Here is a 25,754-nt window from a genome sequence, read left to right as displayed (position 1 = left end):
TCAAGTGGTCCCAGAAGCTTATGTTGCGAGGGTTTATATTTGGGGGGAACTTATTTTTCTCCCAGCCCTGGTTAAATTCTCAAGGCTCACAATAGTTTCCATACAAAGGTAAGCCCATGTCAATACATGAATTTCAGGTAAGCATATAATGCTACAAATTTTCCCTCAGGGAACACTGCCATGGAAGACATTACAGTAATTTTCCACCCTAGAACGCTACAATAATGTGGATTTCAGGATAGAAGCATGTAGTATTTTTTTTAATACTGTTTCCCAGGAGATTTTCCCAAGGATTTAGAGACCTACACTGCCCTTTGTGGGGCCGCTGCATTTTCTAATACTGCATACTCTCAAAGTTCCTTCTCAGTCAGTTGAGCATGTCCGGAGAAATAGCTCAACTAGCTGTACCTCCAATGCTGTGAAAAGAATGACATAATTATTAAGATGTAAAGAAATGTAGGACAGTGCCATTCTGTGACTTGTTTAGATGAGAGACCAATAATTGTGAGTTCCTTCTCTCACTATAGCCAAATCATTAAATCAGTCATTTTCTCTAACTGTAGCCAAATTATTGAATCATTCATTGACTTAAGTTGCATCTGCATTAAACCAAAAATGATGGATTATTCAGTCATTCTCTTTATAGATAAAAATCCTGGATGCTTTGAACTCATCTCTTTATTCTTTAAGAAAAAAAAAAGGTTCATTTTGATTTTTTTGTTTTTCCCAAGCCCCAGAGTTCAGCTATGGCTAACTACCAGCAATTTAAATAGCTTTTTAAAAAAATAGCCTTAGCTTCTAGGCTTCTAACAGAGGCACTTCTAAAGTAAATCTTCCTTGGTTAACAGCTGTCAGCTATCAATGAGCTATAGGTAATTAAATTTGAAGATAGCTTGATGGCCCAGAAAAAGAGATAAAATCCTTGGACCAGAAAGGTCTTAAGTTAATGCAGTTATTGCTCCCTCTGGTATTTGAATTAATGCAAGAAATTGATTACTTTCTAACGAAACAGGTAAAGAAGAGAACTGCCATTGTTTGTTACTTGCAAGTAAAATTTAGTTGAGACTGTTTTCCGAGCCCAGTTCACACTCTTGGTTTTATTTCAATATACATTGGGAAGAGAAGGCAAAAAAAAAAAAAAAAAAATTTTTTTTTTTTTAAATAGCCAGACTAAACAAACCATGGTAGAAAGAGTGAGAAGGTGTTAGGTGCTGTGAACACTGGAGAGATATTATCAGATATGATCAGTTAGTAAGGGTTTAAACAACAGGAAATGAAAACCTCAATTCAAAGTGCCTAAAAAAGAGCAAGGATTTTTTTAAAAAAAATCATATATAACAGAAGTAATCCTGTAGTAGAGCAGTTGTAGGGTTAGTGTAGACATTAAATGATTTCTAATAGAACTCAGCATTTTTCCTAAATTTCTGCTTGCCATTCTCAGATAGCAATCTTTTTGGTAGCAGCAACTGCTGAAAGTATTATATGCTCACTTACCAATGTCCAGAGGCAGAAAAAGAAATCACCTCTTTTTTGTGCCATTTTTAAGACCCAAGAAACCTCTTCTAGTAACCTTGCAGAAGGCTTCCCTCTAAATCTCATCGGCCAGAACTAGTCACATGGTCGTATTTTTAGTCACTCACTTGCTGGGGTATCCATTATGGTTGGCATATGGTTCCCTGCCAACAGGAAAGAGAAAGAAAATGTCTGTTAGACAGAGGGTCAGTAATCTCTCCTGCCAAAAGGAGCACACTGATCTTCTACTGTGTGCTGGTGGAACATCCTTTGAGCTATGTATTAACATAACCAATTTATAGATGAGAAAATCGAAACCTGGGAGAAACAAGGTAGTTTTCCTAAACTAACAGATTAGTAAGTGATGAAACTGGGATTTCAACTCAAAACTGTCTGACTCCAATTCTGTACTCTCTCCACTGCTGCCTGTACATCATGCCTCACTTTGAGTTTCAATTACAGAGATACTCTTTTTGGATCTAATGATCAATGCATCTCTGTGTTTTGCTTTTCACTTTAGACTTACTCTTCCTCAGAGCTTCCTCAGAGCTGTCTACTCTCTGAGCTTCATATCATCCATGAGAAGAACTGGAAATCTCTCCCTGCAGATTTGATATCTTTAATGACAAATTAGTTATCTAATTTTACATGCTTGTGGGACATTTCCACTTTTACTTGAATTTAATCTATCAACACTCAAGTAATGTCTTTACCAAAGAAATTTCCTTTTTGAATCTCTCAAAATTAGTAAAGGCCATGTTCATTTATCCTGTTCTCAGTTTACATCTTTGGAAGATAATTACCTCTTCCTTTTACCCAAAGACCAACTTCATATAAAATCATTCCAAATCCTTTAAGTGACCCTCACGTCAACTCCTCTCTTCCTTTCTATTTCTGGCAAATCAGGTCTTTATCATCATCATATCTGGAAGAGCATCTCTTAGTTTTCCAGTCTCACATGCCCCAAAATTATCCTTCACACCAAATTATTATTCTTAAATATGATTTATTATTTTACTGTCCTGCTCAAATAATTTGAGTAGATTCTACATGTGACAAAAAGAAATATTAAATATATATAAATCAGACAATTTAGTTTTCCATATTTTCTCCCTGTGTAAAGAATTGTTCTTCTTACTTGTCTGGCTGAAGCTTGAAGTCTTGTCCCAAGTCATAATAATAGGTAACCCATGTCACTGTGAGACAGGTACTCTTTTAAGCTCTTGATGTATATTAACAATTTAAACCTCACAATACGCCTATGATGTAGGGACCATTATTATCCTGACTTTAAAGATGAAGACACTGGAGTCTAGAGGGACAAAGGCACTGGCCAAGTACATATATAAATGAAACGGTAGAGCCAGCATTCAGACTCCAGTGGCTGCGCCCCAGATGCCACAAACTCAGTCATATTTTACTTCTTTAATCTGTGTATTTCACTGGAGAGTTATTTATTCATGAGGTATTTGTTGAATATCTATTCTGTACCCAACCAGCACCCTACAAATGATGTTTTACAGGAAAATTATGCAGCCATGAATCTCCTCCATTGGATGAAAAGCAAGCATTATTAAACACCCTGGATTTTAGGCAAAATCAAAGGAGAATGTGTCTTCTCCAACCTTTGAGTGACATTTGTTGCATTTTATATTCTCTCTCATGTTCTGAGCTCTTGGATTTTTTTTCCTACTTCAGCAACAACCTCTGGTCTAGCAGAGGCTAACTTTTTTCCTGAACAACATCCAAGTAATTTATAGAAAAATTTATTAAACTAGTTAGAATTATGTTGAGGAAGTAAGGTAAATATTCAGGGTAGGAAACAACAACCCTAAAATGATGAATGTATTGAAGTCCAACAATAAAATATTAAGAGAGTCTAGGAAGACATTCACACCATCATTGCTTTTGTTTTTTGTTCAATCTAATCACTTGCTATATTTTTTTGGGTGATTTATTTTAGCAAGCTTTGAGCTGATGACAAACAGTAAACAACTGAGTTGAGGTCCTAGCAAAATGTGAATAATTTTGTAATCAAGTAGTACCACTATAAACTTGAACATTGCATTTATGGATTTATTTATGTTTTAATTCAGCATAGAGGAAATAAATTAAAATATCCACTAACATAACTGTTTTAAAATTAATTTATTGTAGGAGGAAAATGTATTTTGACTTTTTTGGTAAATATTTCCATAAGATAATTTTCATTAAAATAATGGAATCAAGATACTCAATTTTCACTTGTGCTATTCACTATTTCAGAGCTTCGAGAAACCAAGACCTCTGAATACTTCAGCCTATCTCACCACCCTTTAGACTACAGGATATTATTAATGGATGAAGATCAGGACCGGATATATGTGGGCAGCAAAGATCACATTCTTTCCTTGAATATTAACAACATAAGTCAAGAACCTTTGAGTGTAAGTTTATCATTTTCATGAGGGCAATGCTAAATTCCTAGGTTTCTTTTTCTTTAAAAGTTTCAAATACAATGAAAAAATTATGTACTTCATTAGAACAATAGAAAATACAGGTCATATATCAATAAATAGTTGGAAATTACTACTTATTTCAAGGACTGAAAATATAATCAATTCATTTCTCCATGTCTAGTTTCATAGTTTTTAGCCATCTAAAACTTGAAGCTAAGTGAGAAAATACTTCCCGTGTATACATACATCGAAAGGGAAAAGGAGAAGCATGGAGTATAGCATGAAAAATAGTCAGATTAAAGGACAGCGTACCTTGTCATCTGTACATAAACCAAGAAGGCCTTGAAAAGAACACAATTATTAAATGCAGTGTTCTTTGAAAAAATGTGGCCTATACAACAGGGATTTGAACTGCATGGCTCCACTTATATGCAGATTCTTTTTGGTTGTAAATACTACAGTACTACATGATACATGGTTGGTTGAATCTTTGGATGTGGAACTGGAATATAGGGTCAGTGTCCCTAACCTCTGAGTTGTTCAAGGGTTAACTATATTTATCATTCTATGTCACAGCAAGGAAATAAATTGAGCTTCATTAAAGAAATAAAAGTAAATTAATTATAAATTTATTACAGGAAGAACACATCTGAATTTATTATTTTAACAATGAGCTACAGGCTGAAAAAAGCTACAGGATAAAAAAAAATCATCTCCATCAGACCTGACCCAAGGCTGCAATGACTTAGCATGCTAGCACAGTATGTCAGAGAGAGAATCTTTATCCAGGTTATTTTAGCTGTTGAAGTACCTAGTTTGCAGTAAATTTACCAGCCCAGCTGTGTAGTTTACCAAAAAAAACCCCCAAGATAGCAGTATAAACATAAATTCATTGTGATATAAGCAGTTGTGAAAAGTGTACTATAAATCAGAGGGAGGGAAATATACATTATATGGTGCACATCAATAATTTCCTTATTTTAAAATTGTACCATTAGTAAATGAGCACATATTATAGAAAGGATTGTTGAAGGAAAAATTCATGGAAGAAACAAAAACATAATTCTTAGAATAAAGTAATAAAATCTTTATTAACTTGAGTTCATAAAATGAAAGAAGAAATTTGAAATATAAATACAGAATTAACTTAAAGAAATCTGTTAGCATAAAGTAAATGAAGAGTACTGAGCTGTCAAATGCAACCTTTATTTTCCTTTCTGAGCAGGTTTTCTGGCCAGCATCTGCAATCAAAGTTGAAGAGTGCAAAATGGCTGGCAAAGATCCCACAGTGAGTGCTTAAAAAAATCCAAAACTTAAATATTTGGTCTTTGAATTCATGTACTTTGAGTGCATCCAAGAATGAGACAAAGGGTATTGGTGTTTTGAATCCTCGGCTGGACACATAGTAAGAAATATAAATGCAAAGTGATTGGAACTCTTAAACACTGTAACTTAGGAATTCCTGACTGGGTAAAAATTTCCTGCTTTGCTTTCATTATTGAACCCTGACACTTTTCATGATGGATTTCAGTAATAACCCCTGTTCAAAGTGGATCCAACCTGCAGAATTCTCAGCAGGCTGCTGAAATAATGATAATTCAAGTGTCTGGAGTAGCTCCCAGATACCATGTGGGCTTTTCCAAAGAAAGATTCTCGTCAAAAGGGTAGTGGTTAGCCAGCACATTCCAGAAGCATAAATCACCAGTAATGGCTGTTATCTTTGTTAATTAAAAATAACCACAGAAATAAAAATCAAGGCAGATACAAATATCAGTAAATGTTCAGTGTGCAATACTTTTACAAAATGTATTCCATATAAAGAATCAAGGAATAAATCTACATTGATTTCTACAAATGACTTTCTGAAACTGACACATTAAGTTATTCTTGAATATTATAAAAAATACATGGAACAGCTCTTTAATGTGCACAAGTCATTTAATGTTTATAATGAAGCTTAGATGTCATTTCACCTTCTTGTCTCAAACTTCTTCCTTGTGGAAGAAGAAGTATGGAAATGAAACTTTTATATTTTATTGATTCTTAGCAGTACAGGTACAAAGTTCTGAAAAAGCCTGGCTTAAGGCAGGACCACAGCAGACTCTGGAGTGCAGATCTCCGGGTCTCACCAGAGGGCGTTTTGGCAAGAGTGCTGACCAGGAGTGACTCAGCTCAGGGTTTCATTGTTTTAGTTTCATAATTCACCTTAAAAGAGAAAATTTTAAATGGGCAAAAGGAGCTCACAGTAGTATATTTGCTACCCACAGGATCTGTTGGACCACAATCAAAAAGGAAAAAAAATCCAGAAAAAATGTGAAAGAAACATTCAAAAGAGTACATTACAATTGCTTTCTAGGGAACCAATAGCAGAATGAAGTATAATGTAGTGGAAAAGGCACTTTTTTTTTGGTCCCCTGAAGTTATGATTTCGATAATTTTGCATGAATTAAACTACTTTCTTTCATCCTCTAATGTAGAGATTTTTCCCATTGATGTTTATGTGATCATGTCTCGTCTTTTGCCACGATTACATCCTGTGGTTGTAATTACTGGATTTAATTGTTCTTTGTTTAAAAAATTTCTGTGTCCCATTCATATAAACTGCCACAGGCAGAATATATAGGATTTAGATACCTTTGCACATTCTCTTTCCAAAAATTGTTGTTGATTTTCTGAAGAGTCTTAGCCAAGTCATTTGATTTCTTTCTCCCTTTGGCAAAGTAGAAATGCTCTGTTATTTGCTTTATTATAATTGAATATCATTAGATGAAATCTTCAATACATGCTTATGTTTTCACATAGTTTTGTCATGCTGTAATATCATTCATGGATATCTTTATATTCTGCCACATGGCCAGTCAGAGGTAATTGGTAGTGGGCTCTGTTGTAGTACAGGCAACGCTGTTGGGTCCTGGGAAATAATAATCAAACTAAGTTTCAAATATATGCTCTGTCTATGCAAGAGAAGAGAATGTTGACAAATTCATCTCGCTTAAGGCACGTGAGGTACTTACAAACAAGTGTCCTTTAAGCAGGATACCAGTGGCAGAAAAATGATGCTAAATAGAAGTTCTATAGAACAGCATTTTAATTACACTTCTCAATGAAACTAAATATTTAAGAATCTCTTAGCTCTTTTGGAATAAATATCATCTAATTACTTAATATTTCATTTTTTTAAATGCAGGAACAGAATATTTTAATTTGTACAAATCAGTTAATTGAAGTGAAGGAACCAGAGGTATATAAGGTGGAGTTCCTACCTTTAAGAGTCTTCACAATATACTGGGGATGATGAGACATATATGCAATAATTACCAAGTAATACTAGCCAACACTTAATGGAATGGGCCAGGTGCTATTCTAAGTGTTTTGTTTTAATCCTCATGACGATGCTGCAAGATGGACATTATTGTCTTCATCCACATTTTTAAGATAGATAAACTGAATCACTAAGAGAGTAAGGAACTTACCCAAAGCTGCGCTGCCTGCAAGTGGGAGGCCTCTGTCCGACTCAGGCACATATGGCTCTAGATCTTTTTGCTTTTAGTTGATAAAACATGCCACTTCTCTGGGGAGAATATGATAAATGCTGAGAATACACACAAAGACAAAGAAAAAATTCACTGCACCTGGGACATTTAGGAAAGGTTTGATAGATTTGGTGGCGACTATGCTAGGTCTTACGTTAGCTTGTCCCCTTATTCTAGTTCAATAATACTGAAATTCAAATAAGTTGTATCCTTTCTCTCTTTCAGCCTTTGGTACAGGCTACATGTGATTCTCTTCTTGTTGAATTATCTTCCCATCTTTTTAACCTGGGAATCATCTACTCATCCTTTCAAATAACAGTGCAGATGTCACCTCTCTGGAGAGTCCTTTCTTGCTACCCAGGACTGGGCTAGCTGCCCCTCCCTGTGCGTTCACCTGAAACACTAGAACTTATTTCACTGCATTTTTAGTGATTGGATCCAGTGCCCATATCTGTATCTAGGCATTTCGTGAAATTTCAACAAGATCTGGAAAAATGGAGATAGAAGCAGTAAGCGTGGGAATCTATTCCAAGTACTTTTCTCAGGTTGGGGGTAGGACACAATGGATACTGAGTTATTAATACCTTTAGATTAATAAGTTTATAATAAATTCATTATGCACAATTTTTAAAGGTATATTTTGGTTAAATTAATTTTTTTACTTTTAAATATTATATTAATCTTCTACTAAGAAAAGCATAAACTAGTGACAAATTTTATATTTCTATAACAATTGAAAAAAACCCATAGAATCAAACATCTCTTATTCCTTTAGATTTTTTACTTATATCAAACTTTAAAGTTATAAAAATAATACTCAATTATTAGAAAATAATTCAATATAATTTAAAATTTGATCCCAGGTAATGTGTATCATGATACTATATAATAAACTAATGTTTATCGTAATTATCATGGTGGGAATATAGCTTATTGTCTGCCTCAGCTAAGAGAGTATAACTTACCTCCCAATTTCCCTTTTTGCCCCAATTTATTCACATTCCTACATGCTCTATTTATTTCTGAATATTAATATTTTATTCATATGCTAAATAAATTGAGCTTAAACAGTAACACATGCTGTCAAACATATCCAATGAGATAGAGCATAATGAATGTGCTAAGTAAGTACTGTATGAGATCATTGAAAAATTAAGCATGGTTACATATATTTAGACCTATGTGCATTACATACACACAATGTCAAACTTGATTTATTAATTGTAGAATATCAATTTCCCTGTTTCTGTGACCAGAGGATCCTAAACTATTTGAAAACATATTTTCTTTAGGAATACATTTATTGAAATACCTTGATATATTCCCCAGACCAAGAAGAAAAAAATTAAGAGGTATTTTTTTTTTCCATTGCATAGTATGGACCATGAAGAGTCAATATTTTTAAAGCCCTATTAATCTGAGCTCCAGGATATATTATTTTAAATCATCTATTTTAAAATTATATAAATAATACCTGTTAACACAGAAATTTTTGAAGACCTAGAAAAGCATGCAGAAAGCAACAGAAAACAATCTTTTATTAGCTCTCTGACCCTGGAGACTTAACCTCTCTGTGCCTCATTTTTCTTAAATGTGTAATGGGCTACTCATAAAGCCTACCTTATTGGGTTATTAAGAGGATTAGTGAATTAATATTTGCAGAGAGCTTAGAACAGTGCATAGCACATAGTAAACACACACTGTTAAGTAAATAAAATAAATTATGCTACCCAAACATAATAACTTAAAAATTGGGGGTATATTCTTCCAGCATCTTAGTATATGACATGTATATGTATATAAATAAAATGGTATTGCATTCTGCATAATGTTAGCAGCTTGATTTTTCATTTAGCATTTACTTTGAAATAGTTTTAAAAGAGAATTAAGCAATAAAAAGAAAGCATCCATGGTATTGAATTTCACTGATGTCTCATTCCGCAAACCTTTTATGGATGTCTACTGTGGTCAGGACCTGTACTAATCTCTATGCAGGACAAATTCCCTGTCCATTACACAGGGTTTGTACTGACAATTGGAACTGAAAATATAAATGAAAGAATCTAATACCTAACACTGGGTATATTTATTATGTGCCAGACACTGTTCCAAGTGCTTCAGTAGTATACTGCTTACAACAAATATTATCATCACCATTTACAGATAAAAAGATTGAAGCACAGAGAGGCTAAGTAAATATCTCAAGTTCAAATAGCTAGTAACAGATAAAGCCAGAGTTTGAACCCAGGTCATCTGGCTCTGAGATCTGTATACTTAAATTCACTCTCTGCTGCCCATCATGCTATGGCACGATGATAGTCCAGTTCTAATTGCCTCTCTGGTTTCATCACACAATAATCCTCTGTCCTCTCTAGGCACTATTCCCCAACTAAATCCTGCACTATTATGCCTCCAGTTTTTCTGTTCATGCTGTGTTTTCTGTTGGAATGTTCCTTTCTTATGCTTTTGCCTGTCAGAATCTCTAGCTTATTCTGCAAGTTCCAGCTCAAATGACATCCACTCTCAAACCATTACACCCACTTCAGTATTACTCATTTCCTCTTTCTTTCTATAGCACACTTTGAAAGATATAACCCTATTATAGCATCTACTACAGCCTGATGTATTATACTCCCCTTTCTCTGAAAACAGGAATTGAATCTATTCATTTCAGTATTGCTAGCACCATATACAGTGCTTTCACAGAATGAGTTCAGTAAATAAATATTTTCTGGATGGAATTGACACAACTGCAGTGGTCTAGGACAGAAATAATGTGGACAGAAACTAAGCACAATGGAAATGGAAGGGACCTAGAAAATGATTTTCAATAATTAAAGCAATTGATTTATTTTTCCTTTCATGTTTTTCTCTTTGGGGAGGCTTTGGAGGAGCACAGTAAAACATCATCAGATAGTGTGGGAATTAGTCTTCATGGTGGAGGGTAGCCATGATTCAAGACCCAGAGTTATTTATTAAACCTAGAGCACTTCATTTAACATTTTTGAGGACTCAATTTCCTCATCACTAAAATGGGACTGAATACTTTAATTGGAACATTGCTGTGAGGATTGAAAACAACTAACATCAAAGGATTAAGAGCTCTGTAAATATTAATAATTGTTATAAAAACTTCCCTCTAGCAACTATGGAATTCTCACCCAATGACAAATTATAAAGTGGTTAAAAGTACAAGATTCAATGTAAAACACGTCTGTGTTTGAAAATCTGCTTTACCTGTTTCTAGCTACATGACCTCAGGCGAGTTAACTAAACAAGATCTAAGCTTTTGTTTTCTAAAAGGGGTTGAGTTGAAAAAACTGACTGAATATAAAGTGCCTAAGTACATATAGTTTGCTCAATAAATGTGATCTATAAATGTAAAAAAATCAAACTTCCTGGGAAGTAAAAGGGGTTAAGTATATAAAAGGATTATTCTAATGTCTAGCACATAATAAATTCTCAAAAATATTAGCCATAATAAGCATATATATAACAGATATGTTGATATAAACATATACATGAAACAAGTATAACCTGTATTCGAAATGTAAAGACAGAACCTATTATTAATAGAATTGGAATGAATTTGTGTTTTACGGGAAAATGTTATATGCAGAACCCCAGAATGACTGGACTTGGGTGTGGAAACAATAAGCACAAGTGTCATTGCTCACAGATACCCTTAACATAGGCATACTATATATACACTGTACTTCATCTATGCTTTTTTTCTCCAGAGAAACACATTTCATCTGCAGGTATGTAGTCAATTTCCAGGTACCTCTATAAACAGGTGTCAAGATACAGTGACACTATATATTTAACAAAAATCCTTAATGTCTTAAAATAAAAATAAAGTATATAGTCTGGTCTGTAAGGATAAATTTATTTAACAGGAGAGTTGGTGATTGATGATTTGATAATATAAATCCATAATAGAAATGTATATACAGTTACTACTTATGAAAATAAACATATATTTGCTGGCAAGTAACAATGAGTATAAAAGGGAAAAATGATGAGAAAATATAAAATAATATTGACTTTAAATTTCTATTTTAGAAAAGATTTTTTTTTACTTTTCTAATAATATAACAATAAATGTGCATTATAATAATTTAGTAAAATACATGGACCTAGAAGAGAAAAAAATATACACTGTATGACCACCCATGGGGAAACTCCTGTTAGATTTTGACATATTTCTTTTTGTTTTTTTTGTTTTTTGTTTTTTTTTTTTGCGGTACGCGGGCCTCTCACTGTTGTGGCCTCTCCCGTTGCGGAGCACAGGCTCCGGACCCGCAGGCTCTGCAGGCCATGGCTCACAGGCCCAGCCGCTCTGCGGCATGTGGGATCTTCCCGGACCAGGGCACGAACCCATGTCCCCTGCATCGGCAGGCGGACTCTCAACCACTGCGCCACCAGGGAAGCCCGACATATTTCTTTATAAAAACTTTTGTCTCTAATTTCTAACATTATTTTTAATAATGTTCTTTGCTAGATCAATGACTTTGTGAAGGGAACTACATTCACCCTCAGGCTTGATTAATGTGTAGTCAGCAAAGGATAGTGACCCTGCAAATGTAGAACATGCAATGGTTAATTCAGTCACAGAGATCTGCATTTGGTGCTGACCATGTTTATGTATTTCTGCAAAGTCATAGTCAACTTATAATTACCATATTTTGCATTTCATTGAGTGAATAAATGACAGCCTTTCCAGTGGTTGGACTGGGAACAGGTGAGAAAGGAGTTTTGGGGGAGAGGAGAGTATTTTAGTGTATTAAGAGCAGAGAGATCAGGATTCCATTATTTTTCATGGAAAGCAACAGTGCTGACATTTTGTTTAAGGTTTGCTTTATTCACCAATTATGAAGGCCAATAGTGTTTGCAACTGTAACTAATGATAATATGGCCCTTCTATAAACACAAGTTCATTCAAAACATGTTTATATAATATGTGAGGGTGCGTGTGTGTATGTGTAATGTTTTGAGGAAAATTTGAAAAAACAATTTGGTGTACCTTTCAATTTCTAAACTTTCTCAGATAAAGAGTAAGCTCATAAAGTTTCAGAACATAAAAAGGTGCCCAGTATATAAATACTGAAATAAGAGAGACATCATTTTACTCATTATCTGGTAAACGACCTTCCTCCTAAAATGCACCATGTTCTTTTGTTATCTCCTAACAATAATTAAAAAGTTAGGGCAGAAAGGAAAATGTATAACAAAGTATCACAGTAATACTTAGAAATAGCTATAAAAGTCATTCGGTTACTAACCGCTTATTTACCTGTTGTTTTAGCATGGCTGCGGGAACTTTGTCCGTGTAATTCAGGCTTTCAACCGCACGCATTTGTATGTTTGTGGGAGTGGTGCTTTCAGCCCAGTCTGTACTTATTTGAACAGAGGGAGGAGATCAGAGGTAAGTGTAACAATTTTTCATTCTTAGTTTGATGTTAGTGTCAAAGATTTCTTACAACTGTATTTAACAGTAAAAACTTGGAAATATCATTAATGGCCATAAAAAAAGTTTCAAGCCCTTTAAACACAAAATATATTACATTTGGTTCCTGTCTGCCAGGTTACTTCAAGTGTAGCCTTTTGCCTTCAATTAAATATATATGTTTCTGAATGGAAAAGCTTCAGAAGATAAAGGAAGGAGAATGGTATAATTTCATAATTACTCAGAGCATAAGGTATTGATAATATGTGCTCCAAATTATAGAAATATTGTAGTATAAACTCACTTTCTCAAATCTATTTTAAGTAATTTCTTATTTATCATATTTCAAATTTGGTAAATTTTTATGAGGTAGACACCTGTAAGAGATGTATAAAGCAGAATGACAAGTGCCTTAGCGGAAAAGAACTTTATATAATTAATAAATCATACTTCCATTTTAGACCAACATTGGTCTACACTAGGCTATTATAGCTTTATTTTTACATTGGTTAAAATGATTTGGGGTTCTGTGAACAAAAGCATTTACTAAAGACTAAATACATAGCTAATTGTATAGTCAAATATAAGGCTGGTTGAACTTCACCTGTGATGTTTAAGACTGTTTATCTCAGTTCACAATTATTGACTAAGGAAACTACGCATTAGGTCAAAAGCGTTTTCCTTATTCTTTTAATGAAACATGTTGCTTTACTTAATACAAGTATTTTATAACTGAATTCTTTCAAATTAACTTGCTTTTGTTTCATTATGCAACTTAAATCTAGAAATTCCAGTCCTTAAATAATATCTTAATTCAATTTTAGAGATTAAAATTGTAAAAAAAGATTAAATATTGCTACTGATATATTTAATTAAGTTTATTTTTCTTTAACAAGGATTCATCCACTTTAGTACTAACATAATTGAACAATGATTTCCTCTATAGTCTTTTATTATTAAATTTTTTTCAAATGTAATTTATATGCATCTATCTTTCAGTGAATAAAAAGCCATTTAAAAATAAATGAGTAGGGCTTCCTTGGTGGCGCAGTGGTTGAGAGTCCGCCTGCTGATGCAGGGGACACAGGTTCGTGCCCCGGTCCGGGAAGATCCCACATGCTGCGGAGCGGCTGGGCCCGTGAGCCATGGCCGGAGCCTGTGCTCCACAACGGGAGAGGCCACAACAGTGAGAGGCCCGCGTACCGGAAAAAAAAATAAAAAATAAATGAGTAATTATAATTGGACCCCAAATTGAGCCATTTACAAGTAGTTTAAGATGATATGAAATATTAAAATTCTTAAAGAAAAGTAAAGCTATGCTTCTTGGAAGAGTACAATTGGCTGAATTGAGCTTGTCATTAGCACCACATGCCTGTGATCAGCTGATTAAATAAACTAGTGGCCCAGACGTCTGCAGTCTGTCAGACACTCCACTGAGGGCTGTGCAGTCACTGTACAGGCCAACAACTGCATAGCAGTTTTCATATTTTAAATAAAATCATTTTCCCATGTACAAATTGCCCACTATACACTTCAGGGTTTAATTGGGAAGTTGGTCCAAAAAATAATCTCCTTTGGAAAACCAGCATGGAATAAATTTTAATCACTTTACTAAATATGAACTACTTTAGTCTCACTTCAAAAGATGTGTTTCAAAGGGGAATCATTTCCATTAATTAATCTCTTTAAATAATATATTAAGAGCCTATTTAAGTGTGAAAAAGATTATGAAATTTTAAGCTTTTTGTTTTCCTTAATAGTCAAGTCAAAGTGTTTCACCACAACATCATTTTTATATATCTGTAGTATATAAGTAATAATATAAATATAGAATGCACAGTTTTATCAAACATCTTATGTATTTATTTTCTTTAGTTTAGAATGGAAGACCACATGATACAGAAAGTTGTATTTTGAGAGAATTCTCCTTATTCATACATTGTATTTTGAACATTGTATTTTGTAGTGATCAGAGGTAGTACTTACTGCTAACACCCTATGTTAGTACTAAGATATAGCATTTTTCATGTATTTGAAACCACTTTGAAAGTGAACCAGGTTAGGGTGGCACAGTCATTAAGTATTCCTGTTTATTTCTGACACATTATCTACCATCTTTTATTTGCCTGTCTAATAGCAATTCATTTGTTCTCAGATAACATTTTATAACCCTACTTTACATTTGGAACACCACGCATTTTCATGAGACTCTATGGCCCTTCCATTATTTTGTGAGACTGATTCAGAGCTTTCCTAGAGCAATTCAATGGTGTCCATCCAAAGAGCCTACAATCTTTGCTACATAGATTCCTAACCATAGTTCTTCTCTTTTATCCACTGTCTTCTGTTTCTGGAAAAAGATAAAGCAACACAAGTAAATGATGACTTTAACTAATGAATAAAACATTAATAAGAAACAATTATTGGTTAATTGTGCTGCACATTCTTGGAATGTTACCTCTCATCTTGGGTTGATTTTATCAGATGCCTCCATAACATCAGTTCTCATAACTGAATACTGTTTAAGCCCCGGATGCTGCCACTCATCAAGCAGATAACCTTGCCTTTGATTGACCAAGAATATCACAGGCATTCAAATTATTCCATGTGCTTTTTGAACAAAATTAATCATCAAACTTTTCTGTTTATGCATCTTTTTGTAGCTTTTCTCTTGTCAGAAGAATAGCTGTGCATTTTCCTTATCAAAAAAGTTCTCTGATCTTTAACCTTCACTGTTTTACGTCTTCATTCCCTTTCCCCTGTATTTACTCTTTTTTTCTTGTTTAACAATGTTTTCTTCCTTGTGACTTTTTTCAACTCTTCTCCTTTCTCTCTCTTTTACTTTATCACAAAACTTCTCGGATTAGTAGGCTATATTTTCAGCTTTTACAATCCTATTTTCCATGTCTTTCATTAAACCTTTCTAATCTAAATTTCATTTTCACCCATTAACTGAAACTCTTCCCTAATGACCAAGATTCTCAGTGATCAAAGGGACTCCCCTAATCAGCATCCTTTCTCCTAGACCAATCTATGACATGTTGGTCATGCCCTCTATTTTTCAGTGCCGTTATTATTATTATTATTATTTATTATTTATTTTTTTTGCGGTACACGGGCCTCTCACTGTTGTGACCTCTCCCATTGCGCAGCACAGGCTCCGGAAGCACAGTCTCAGCAACCATGGCTCACGGGCCCAGCCGCTCCGCGGCATGTGGGATCTTCCCGGACCGGTGCATGAACCCTTGTCCCCTGCATCAGCAGGCGGACCCTCAACCACTGCACCACCAGGGAAGCCCAGTGCCGTTATTGACATCTATAACCATGGGACATCTTGCCATGCCTTCTTTCCTGATTTTTCACCACATACTCTCTTTCTGGTCCTATTTTTTCTCTTATTGATTCAATCTACAAATATGTATTTATTTAATAAGAGTAATGGCAGAAACAAAATCATTTCAGAACTTGTAAGCTATCTTTAAGATACTGGTCTTTGTCCTGTGTCTAAGAAGAAGCAACTGAAACAACCTTAAGCAGAAAGTGCCATGAACAGAATTGTGTTGTCACTTGTATTTTACATTACATTGATACTTTTGTTGTTCGTTTTTTGTTTGTTTGTTTGTTAGCTTCTTTAATTATAAAGTTGCCATGAACTGAGATGAGAAACAATGAAGAGAACCATGTCTGAGGTTAAAATTATGAGCCTGGGTTTGATTCTGTTGAGTCTGAGACGCTGCTGAAAGATACAAGTAGAAATATCAAGTAGGCAGCTGAATATAAATTTGGCTATATAAATGTTTGAGTAATTGTTTCATAAGAGTAACTGAAGCCCAAACAAAGTGTAGATTTAATCATGCAGAAAGAGTATAGTATGAAAAGAATGATTATGACTGAGACTTGAGGATCTCCTAACTTTAAATGGCCAGATGGAGGAAAAGGGATCTCCAAAAAAGACTAAAAAGAAACAAGAGGAGAGGAAAAAAAAAGTGTGTTCTGGGAATAAAAACAAGTCATTTAAAAAAGATAGAAGTGGACAACAATCTCAAATACCATTGAGAATCCAAGAAAGAAGAGGTCTAAAAAAATAAGCACTGAATTGTGTACATGATAGTCATTAGGGGTCTTGCCAAAAAAGGGTTTCAATAGAGCAGTTGAGGTTGGATGCCCAACTGAAGTGGATTGAGAAGAAAGTGAGAACTCAGGAAATGGTGATGAGTATATGTAATTCTTTAAGAAATGTGATTCTCAAGGAGAGTAATGTATAAGAGCTGAAGGAGTTGTTGAAATAATGTTGTAAAGGATCCAGTTAATGAGATTAAAGAACAAGTAGGGGACTTCCCTGTTGGCACAGTGGTTAAGAATCCACCTGCCAGTGCAGGGGATACAAGTTTGAGCCCTGGTCCAGGAAAATCCCACATGCAGAGGAACAACTAAGCCCGTGTGCCACAACTACTGAGCCCATGCACCACAACTACTGAAGCCTGCGTGCCTAGAGCTCGTGCTCTGCAACAAGAGAAGCCACCGCAATGAGAAAGCCACGCACCGCAATGAAGAGTAGCCCCCGCTCCCTGCAACTAGAGAAAGACTGTGCGCAGCAACGAAGACCCAACACAGGCAAAAATAAATAAATAAAATAATTAATTAAAAAAAAAAAAAGAACGAGTAGGGATAATGGAAAGTATAAGTTGCCTAAGAAGACTGGGTAAGATAGGATCTGAAACACTGGTGGAAGGATTGGCCTCAGAGTAAGAGAAATATTTCCTCTCGTGTATTAGTGGATGTATTCATGTATAGTTATATATTTGGTAGTGAGAAACTGATGCCTCATTTAAGGGCTTCACTTTCTAAGCAACATGGTTGTCAATCATATGACCTGAGAATAAATTGGGAGATTTGACGATAGTGGCAATGGTTTGAAGTTATCAAGGGAAGAACCAGTTGACAGAGTGCCTTTGAAAGGTTGCTGAGCAGTGTAGAGGGTTCACTTTAAGTTGGTGATCAAAAATCTATACTATGTTGAATACACCTTGTTGGATAACCTTTCGCAAAATGCTTAGAAGTTTGGAGGCAGGTGTGGAGAATGTAGATAGATGTGTCTTTATAGGCTATGGGTGCAATGAAAACAATCACAGATTCAAGGAAATTAATATTGATATTTTTGAAAAAAACAAAATTAAAAAGCATGGAATCTAATCTATCAAGAAGATAGAAGGCTGATAAATTGTAAAAAATAGAAAGGGTTCTTAGGCGATGAGTTTGAAGAATTGTTGCAGGGTGCTTGAATTAGTCATTATTCAGGTAGATCACATCCCTTCCTGGGGATGACAAGATCTAGACTATCACTGTGTGAGTACAAGGAGGCTATGCAATGGAGAAGGAAGTCAGTGGTGAGCAAGTGGTGCCTAAGCAGTCTCCTCAATTCCTGCAGTGCCAGCTGTCACTTTTTTAGTCAAATCTATGTATGACTCTGGCTACACAACCAAGTTTACTAAATTGTATTGTTTTCCTGCAAGTTTATCATTGTTTAGTTATTGTATAAATGATGACCTCTTGGAAAGCAGACATAGTTAGGAGTCAGGAGACTGAATTTTAATTTTGCTTTTGTCACTATTTAGCTATGGGTGATCTTGGACAAGTCATAGTTTCCTCATCTTTAGAGTTAATCCATGAAGAGCATCGTGTTATAGGACCTTTCTAGGCTAGAGCACTGTGATTCTTTTTAAGCTCTCTAATTTCCCATTACCTCAAGGATTTCCCGCCAATACATCAAACTCAGTATAACAAAAATGAACTAGTTTTATTTTCTTTAAAGAGTCAAAACTTCAGAATCAACTTTGTTTTCTTCATCTTCTTGAGCTGCCTCCAATTTGTTATTGATTGCCAAGCTCTGTCGATTTTCACTTTACAAATCCTCTTACATCTTTACCACTCTTACCCTGACCACTGAGATCCTGGCATGTCAGATTACTATTACCTAATTCCTGGACTACTGCAGTTCAAAACAAGTTTGTTTTCTTGAACCCAGCCACCATTCTCAATCTTCTTAAAGCACAAGTAAGACCCAATCTTCTTAAAGCAATGTTTTGAATCCTTCTATTCCATGCTCAAAAATGTTGAGCCCGTATTTCATTCAGGATAATTTTGAAAAGCAGCTTGATAATTAAGGTCCTCCATCATTTAATGCAATCTACAAATGTGATCATTTTTCTTTGAATTTTAGTAGTAGCTTTTACTAACTTTATGTAAGAAAAACGATAAATATACCAACAAAATGCTCCCTCTAACTGAGGCTACACTGACCATTATATTTCAAATTGAACCCACTGCCCCCCATCCGTGGATTTCCCTAGTCCCATTCCCTGTTTAATTTTTTCCTAAGCACTGAGTACCATCTAACATACTTTATATTTTACGTATTTATTCTCTTTATATTCTTTATTTATTTTATCTGTCATTAGATTATAAATTACCTACAGGTAAGGATTTTTGTCTATTTTGTTTACTCTACCCCCAATGTTTTGTCAGTGTCTGGCAAGTAGTAGGTGCTCAATAAATTTTTGTTAAATAAATAAATGAATGAGTAAAAGAAACATTTTAATCTAAATTATGAATTATTTTGTTGAATCTAGTATAATGCTTTATATAACAAAATAAGTGGTCACAAAATTTTACGTTTAAAAATATCTTGATTATTTTGAAAGTTTCATAATCCTCATACACATTGTTTCTCTGTAATCAGTTTTCTTCTTTTGGCCAATGTTCAACATACCTAGTTCAGGTTTACAATGATCCTTGATTTCCAAGTGTTTTTTATTGATGTTGATTTGAGAACTTGTTGGATCAGCTTTATGGGGAGTGTAGTAGGATGTGAACTTGACCTGCTGAGGTTAGCTTTATAACTTACAAATGGATTCTTCATATAGGCCAAGAGAGTCTTAATATAGTAAAATTGGGAAGGCATAAGCAACCAAGTAGAAAGCATATTATTTATGATGATGCTTTGTTTTACTAAAGAAAAATTGGTTAACTAAGATAAAGTAATTTATCATTACTACATTTCCAATTTTATCTGTAATAAAGGACCAAGTTTTCATGATTGACTCCAAGTGTGAATCCGGAAAAGGACGCTGCTCTTTCAACCCCAATGTGAACACAGTGTCTGTTATGATCAGTAAGTGGAAAATAAAAGAGGGAGGGGGAAATATTTTTTTAAAAAGGAAATTAAATTAATTAAAGAAAATAAATTCATGATACCATATGCCCATTTTGGATAGCTGCATGGATGATAGCACCTGAGTAAAATAATAGAAAGTTGTGAGAAATTTTAATTTCTCGTTTCCAAGAATATTCATGATTAAATGATAACCATGTATTTTTTCATCTAATATGACTGCTGTTATTTGTAGAGCAAGTCAACCATTTAAAAAGCGTATGTATGTATATATATATATATTAATAGGTATTGTGTAGGTGCATACATATATTAATATATATTATAAAGTAACTTTCAGTGTTTTCTGTAGTTGTTTTTCTAGTATTAATTATATTCACTTTTCCTCGTGTTTTAGTAATCTTTTACAAATGATTAAAACTGGTATTTCTTTCATGCAAAATAATAACAAAGTGCATGTGTTAGCTAAGTACATTCTCTGTGGATTGTCTAGAAGTTGCTGTACTAAAAAAGATGTACTCATAAAATCACTTTTTTATTTTCTCATTTTTTATAAAATATATCAGTTAAAAAGCAGGCCCAGTTGATTGCTGCTACACACATTAACAAATCAATGTCCTTGAGTCTCAATCATCCAGTGCCTGTCTATACCTCACTTAGAAGACATTCTTTTCTGGCTAATTAAGACACTTCTAGAATATGTCTGACTTAACATTAGTTGACTGTGGGACAAATCTTGGATTTCAGTATGCCGATTATATAGTAAATGCTTTTCCCTTTTTGTTTCTCTATGTATTGCCAGTGGTAAAATTGCATCATTTGACAGTAGAACAGGTGGAAAAATAATTAATTTGTTCAAAACCCTTTGATTTGATTCATTTAAAAAGGCAACTCATCTTTCTTTCTCAGATCTGGAAACTAAATTAAGACAAATACATCCAGCACTGACTGAAATGTGAGCTTGGAAATTATCCAGTAAATTATTTCCCTATAGTCATTCAAATTGGGTAGGGAGGAAATGAAAATGTATCATTAGGACAGAAAAATTAGAAAGCTTTGAAACTTCAAGATATCCAATTAAGTCTGATGCAGAGTATTTTCAAATAAGTTTCTAAATATTATTTAATAGAAGCAGTGTCTCAGAAATTATTTTCTTCATGAGGAAGAAAATTTTATTCACCTTTAGAAACTGTAAGATTTGTATAGTACTAGATAAATATATAAAGTTTTTACTTATTTCAAGTTAAATGCTATGAAAATAAACTTCAAAATTCTAAATTATTGTTAACACATACTGGAGTTTTATCTCATCAAATATTATTTAGAACAAAAAAGGGTTAAAACAAGGCAGTATAAATTTTCCTGTTAAACTGTAGTAAGTCATGTAATAGTTTTGCGCTTTAGAGAATTGGATTCATTTATGAAATTAAAGTTGTTATTGCTCTTAATTTTTCAAGGACCTGAGACTTCAATTCCTAGGCTTATATTCCTATTCTACTTTTTAATATTTTGATTAACACTATAATTTTTACTCTCAAAGAAAATCATTAAACAGTTTGCTTAACTTGAAACCTGAAACTAAAAAGAGCAGGAAGCTTTATAACCTTATATTTATCATCTTATTTATTCTACTGATTATCCCTGTAATATTATCTCTAATATTTCATTTGTGTACTCATCTCACTTTGCTATTTGATGTATCATTTCTGTTCAATTGCAGTGCACTAAATAACACAAATTGGTTAAAATATTTCTATCTATTAAAGTGCCAAGAAGCGTTGAGCATTAGAATTTCAAATTACATAATATAGCGCGGCATCTGGCCCAACGTGCTAGTGTTCTTTTGCTATTTTTAGTAATTATTGTAGCACAACAAAGTCAGATGACATCTCTTAAAGAGCCTCTTCAAAACCTCATGAGATATTTTTTAGTCAGTGGAAGTACAACTGGAAAGCAAAATATTTTTGGATTAAAGTTTAAATTGAGCAAGTTTATCTTTGCATAAACCCTACAATGAAATTCTGAAAGAAAAGAATTTCTACTCTCAAATAAAATTCTTTCCAAAGTGACATTAATTAAATATTTCTTACACAAAATAAAGCAGAAACTTTATTATCCTTAACTTGCTATTAAAATTGCTGAGAATTTAAGACAGGAAATGAAGCCAATTAGCCATCTAACTCTTTTGTAATGTTTAAGACATAACTAATAAGGTGGTATACAGTAGGGTTAGAATCAGTCCTGTCTGCCATAAACCATCCTCTGAGTGTCCTTTTATTTTCCTTCCTGTAAACAGATGCTAATAAATCTATTGAATATCAGGAATTTATAACCTCCTCTTTTGGGCATAATTGGATATAACAAAGCTGTGAAATAATTAATTACAAAGTTTTCTCAATTTAACAATCATTGTATCTACAGAATACTTGTGTAGATGCTTCACAAATGTTCACAAAATTGTAAAGAAGCTAAATAGCTCAAAATTCTTTCAGGCACGTTTTGTTATCTCCTTATAATCTGTTCCCATGGACTTCAGATCTCTACCAGGAAGCAGAACTTGGCGACACAATGCCTGCCATACCCACTTGCTAACTGGTAGGGGTCCAGTTTGTGACCTGGTGAGCACATATTAAAAACATTCCATTCTCCATTCTATCCTAGGCCAACTGGTATTGCTTATTACTAAACAGTGAGCTTAGAGTGCTTTAAAATGTTTCAGTCCTGCCAAAATGACCACAATCTGAAGGTAGCCAGGAGAGTAATTCTAGAACATTAGTCAAAGAATGCAGCTGCATGGTAGTTCAGTGGGCCAAACCTGATCAATTTTATTATTTTTTAATAGATACTTAACTTTGTGCTCAAAGGTCATACATACCAATTTACTGCTTACTTCCCTTACTAGAATAAAAATTAATGTGGATCTTAACAAATAAGCAAAATGTCCAGTGTTGAGCACATACAGATTAACATATCTTATTTTGTCATTAATAATGATAATTTAATTTAATTTTCCAATATTTTTTTTCTTATTTTTAAGTTTTATTTTATATGTGCTAATATGTTAAGCCACATATGGCTTATTAACATCATATTATATTGTTAACATAATGTTAACACGTTATGTGTTGCAATTGAAAAAGTAGCAGTTTGTTTACCTTAGAGAAACCTTCTAGCATAAAGGTCAAAACATATACATTTAATGATGAAATTGTTTTATCATTAATAGTACTTTGACAATTTGATGTGGCTCCATCTCATGAAATAATAAAAACTATTATTTTCAATCCATTTAGTAAAATCATAGAGTTTTTAATATGTACTGTGAACTTTTGATCATAATCCAATTCCCATAGAAGTTTGAGATTCAGGGTACTAAATGACTTATCCCTAATTCCCAGTTTAACTACGGCAAAAATTAGAAATCAAGATTTCTCTTACAGTATTTTTTATTTATTAAAGAAGTAATAATTGAGCCATTTCTTTGTTTTTATACCTATATTATTTCTGCCATTTCGGATGCACACTACACTATATAATCAAGTTTAGTTAAGTATTTAGTATAATTAAGTACAGGCAGAGGAATTTTTATCTCTATATCAGAAAGATTGTTTTGGTCATTATATGGGCAATAATGAGACCAAATTAAACTTTATCCAATTTTTTAATTTGGTGAACAATGGAAACCAATTAACAACTATAAATATTCTGTAATATGTGTCATGATCTAATAAGCAAATTCTCTTTGATTTTAAAAATAGCCTTAAAAACAGTTAAGATTTGCTTTTAATTTTGTTCACATTTTCTTTTTCATAGATGAGGAGCTTTTCTCTGCAATGTATATAGATTTCATGGGAACAGATGCAGCTATTTTTCGAAGTTTAACCAAGAGGAATGCAGTCAGAACTGATCAACACAATTCCAAATGGCTAAGTGGTAAAATAACAGTTTATCCATTTTCTGAGAATCATACTTTAAACTAATTTAATTTCATAATGAAAATTACATTAAAATGGTTAAAAAGTTAAAATATGAGTAACAACAATTCTGTACTCTGTGATTTTAAATATTTAGGCTAAATAAGTAAATGAAATGAGCCATATTTCATATTCTGTTTATTAACAATCATAGAATTATCATAGGATATATGAATAAATAAAAGTCACAGTGATATTCATCATATGTACCTATAGACAAGAATCTTCTCCAGTTGTTTAATTGTTGCATGTTACAATTAAACGTCATTTATTTATTTGGTCTACTTGTATATTTTAATAATGCCAAATCTAAACATTTTCCTAAATTTATGACAGATATCACGAATAGGGCATATTTAGGAACTCCTATTTGTTTTATGCTTAGATTCTAAAATTATAAAGCTGGTATATATTATTTTTTCACAGTTTGATTAATAATGGAAATCATAAGTATGATAATTTTATGATTATCAGTGTTCAAATGTTTTCAATTTTGGGGGTCACATGGAATTCACATCATGAAAAGTGCTCATTTGACTTTAATGTACAATTCCAATCAGTTGCTGTTGTTTAGAGGAAGAAGAAACCACTAAGATCTTTGTCATTTCACCCTGGGGAAAATTTAAGCTGACCTTAGATTTGGCAATTCACTTAACATTAAACAGTTAAGCATGAATCACTACAGTTAAGCATCTTATTTCACTGACAGACCAGCACAAGAAAGCAGTGATTGTCCATTTACTTCTTCAAATTATTCCTCCAGTACATCTGGAAATAAAGTATTCTGAAAATTGTTTTGTTCTTGAAATAAGGAATCCCTCTATGTCTTCAAATGACTGCATTTTTTCCTTGAAAAGTTTCCCCTTCATTTCATATGCCGTATTTTAAGTGAAATGTGTTTTTCAGATCATGGACTCCCAACTCCTCATTCTGCTTCAGTGAATTTGAGTTTATATGCACTAGCCTGAAAACCACACGTTCAAAAACAAACTTTTTTTCTATGAAAAGACTATCAGATCCCATGGGAAATAACTGGTAGAAAAGTTTTTCAATATTTTAAAACTCATCAGGCACAAAGAAGTTTTGCAATTAGTGTACTTCCAGAATGTATTGCAGACAGAGAAAAATAGTTGAAGCTTTATATCATAGCTCTACTTTATGGCACTTGACATTCCAAATGCGGTATGTTCAGTGAATACAATTGCTTGCTTTTAGACTTTTTGGCTATGAATATTGAATTGTTCCTTTATACCAAAGATGGGGAAGGCATGTGCCTGTGGTCTACTTGGATGGAGAGTAGATGGATTTTCATCATGAGTATATATATCGTCTTTGTATTTTTTTCTAGAACCTATGTTTGTGGATGCACATGTTATCCCAGATGGCACTGATCCAAATGATGCTAAGGTGTACTTCTTCTTCAAAGAGAAACTGACCGACAATAGCAGAAGCACAAAACAGATTCATTCCATGATTGCTAGAATATGTCCTGTAAGTATTAAAGTTGTTCTAATTTGATGAAAGACTAAGAAATTCAAATTATGTAAACATGTCTTCTTTTCCCAATAGTTTATCTTCCTACTTTTTAAATCTACGGTTACAAATTAATAAAATATTAAAAGGAGACATTTAGATTTAATGTTTATTCACATCAGTCATACAAGATAAACACACTAT

At 33.5% G+C, this 25,754-nt stretch overlaps 1 protein-coding gene across 1 annotated transcript in view; it reads left to right on the top strand.

Annotated features, from left to right (window-relative positions):
• Positions 1–25,754, top strand: part of SEMA3C (semaphorin 3C) — a 184,044-nt gene that overhangs the window by 87,839 nt on the left and 70,451 nt on the right. The window contains exons 3-8 of the mRNA XM_024731419.1: positions 3,778–3,938; positions 5,176–5,238; positions 12,792–12,911; positions 20,013–20,103; positions 23,917–24,036; positions 25,426–25,568. Of these exons, the coding sequence (XP_024587187.1) occupies positions 3,778–3,938; positions 5,176–5,238; positions 12,792–12,911; positions 20,013–20,103; positions 23,917–24,036; positions 25,426–25,568 (698 nt within the window). The remainder of the gene's footprint in view (positions 1–3,777; positions 3,939–5,175; positions 5,239–12,791; positions 12,912–20,012; positions 20,104–23,916; positions 24,037–25,425; positions 25,569–25,754) is intronic.

Source organism: Neophocaena asiaeorientalis, unplaced genomic scaffold (genome assembly GCF_003031525.2).
Source record: "Neophocaena asiaeorientalis asiaeorientalis breed wild unplaced genomic scaffold, Neophocaena_asiaeorientalis_V1.1 scaffold483, whole genome shotgun sequence".
NCBI lineage: Eukaryota > Metazoa > Chordata > Mammalia > Artiodactyla > Phocoenidae > Neophocaena > Neophocaena asiaeorientalis.
Note: the sequence above shows the minus strand (reverse complement) of the source record. Positions and strands in the feature narration are given on the sequence as shown.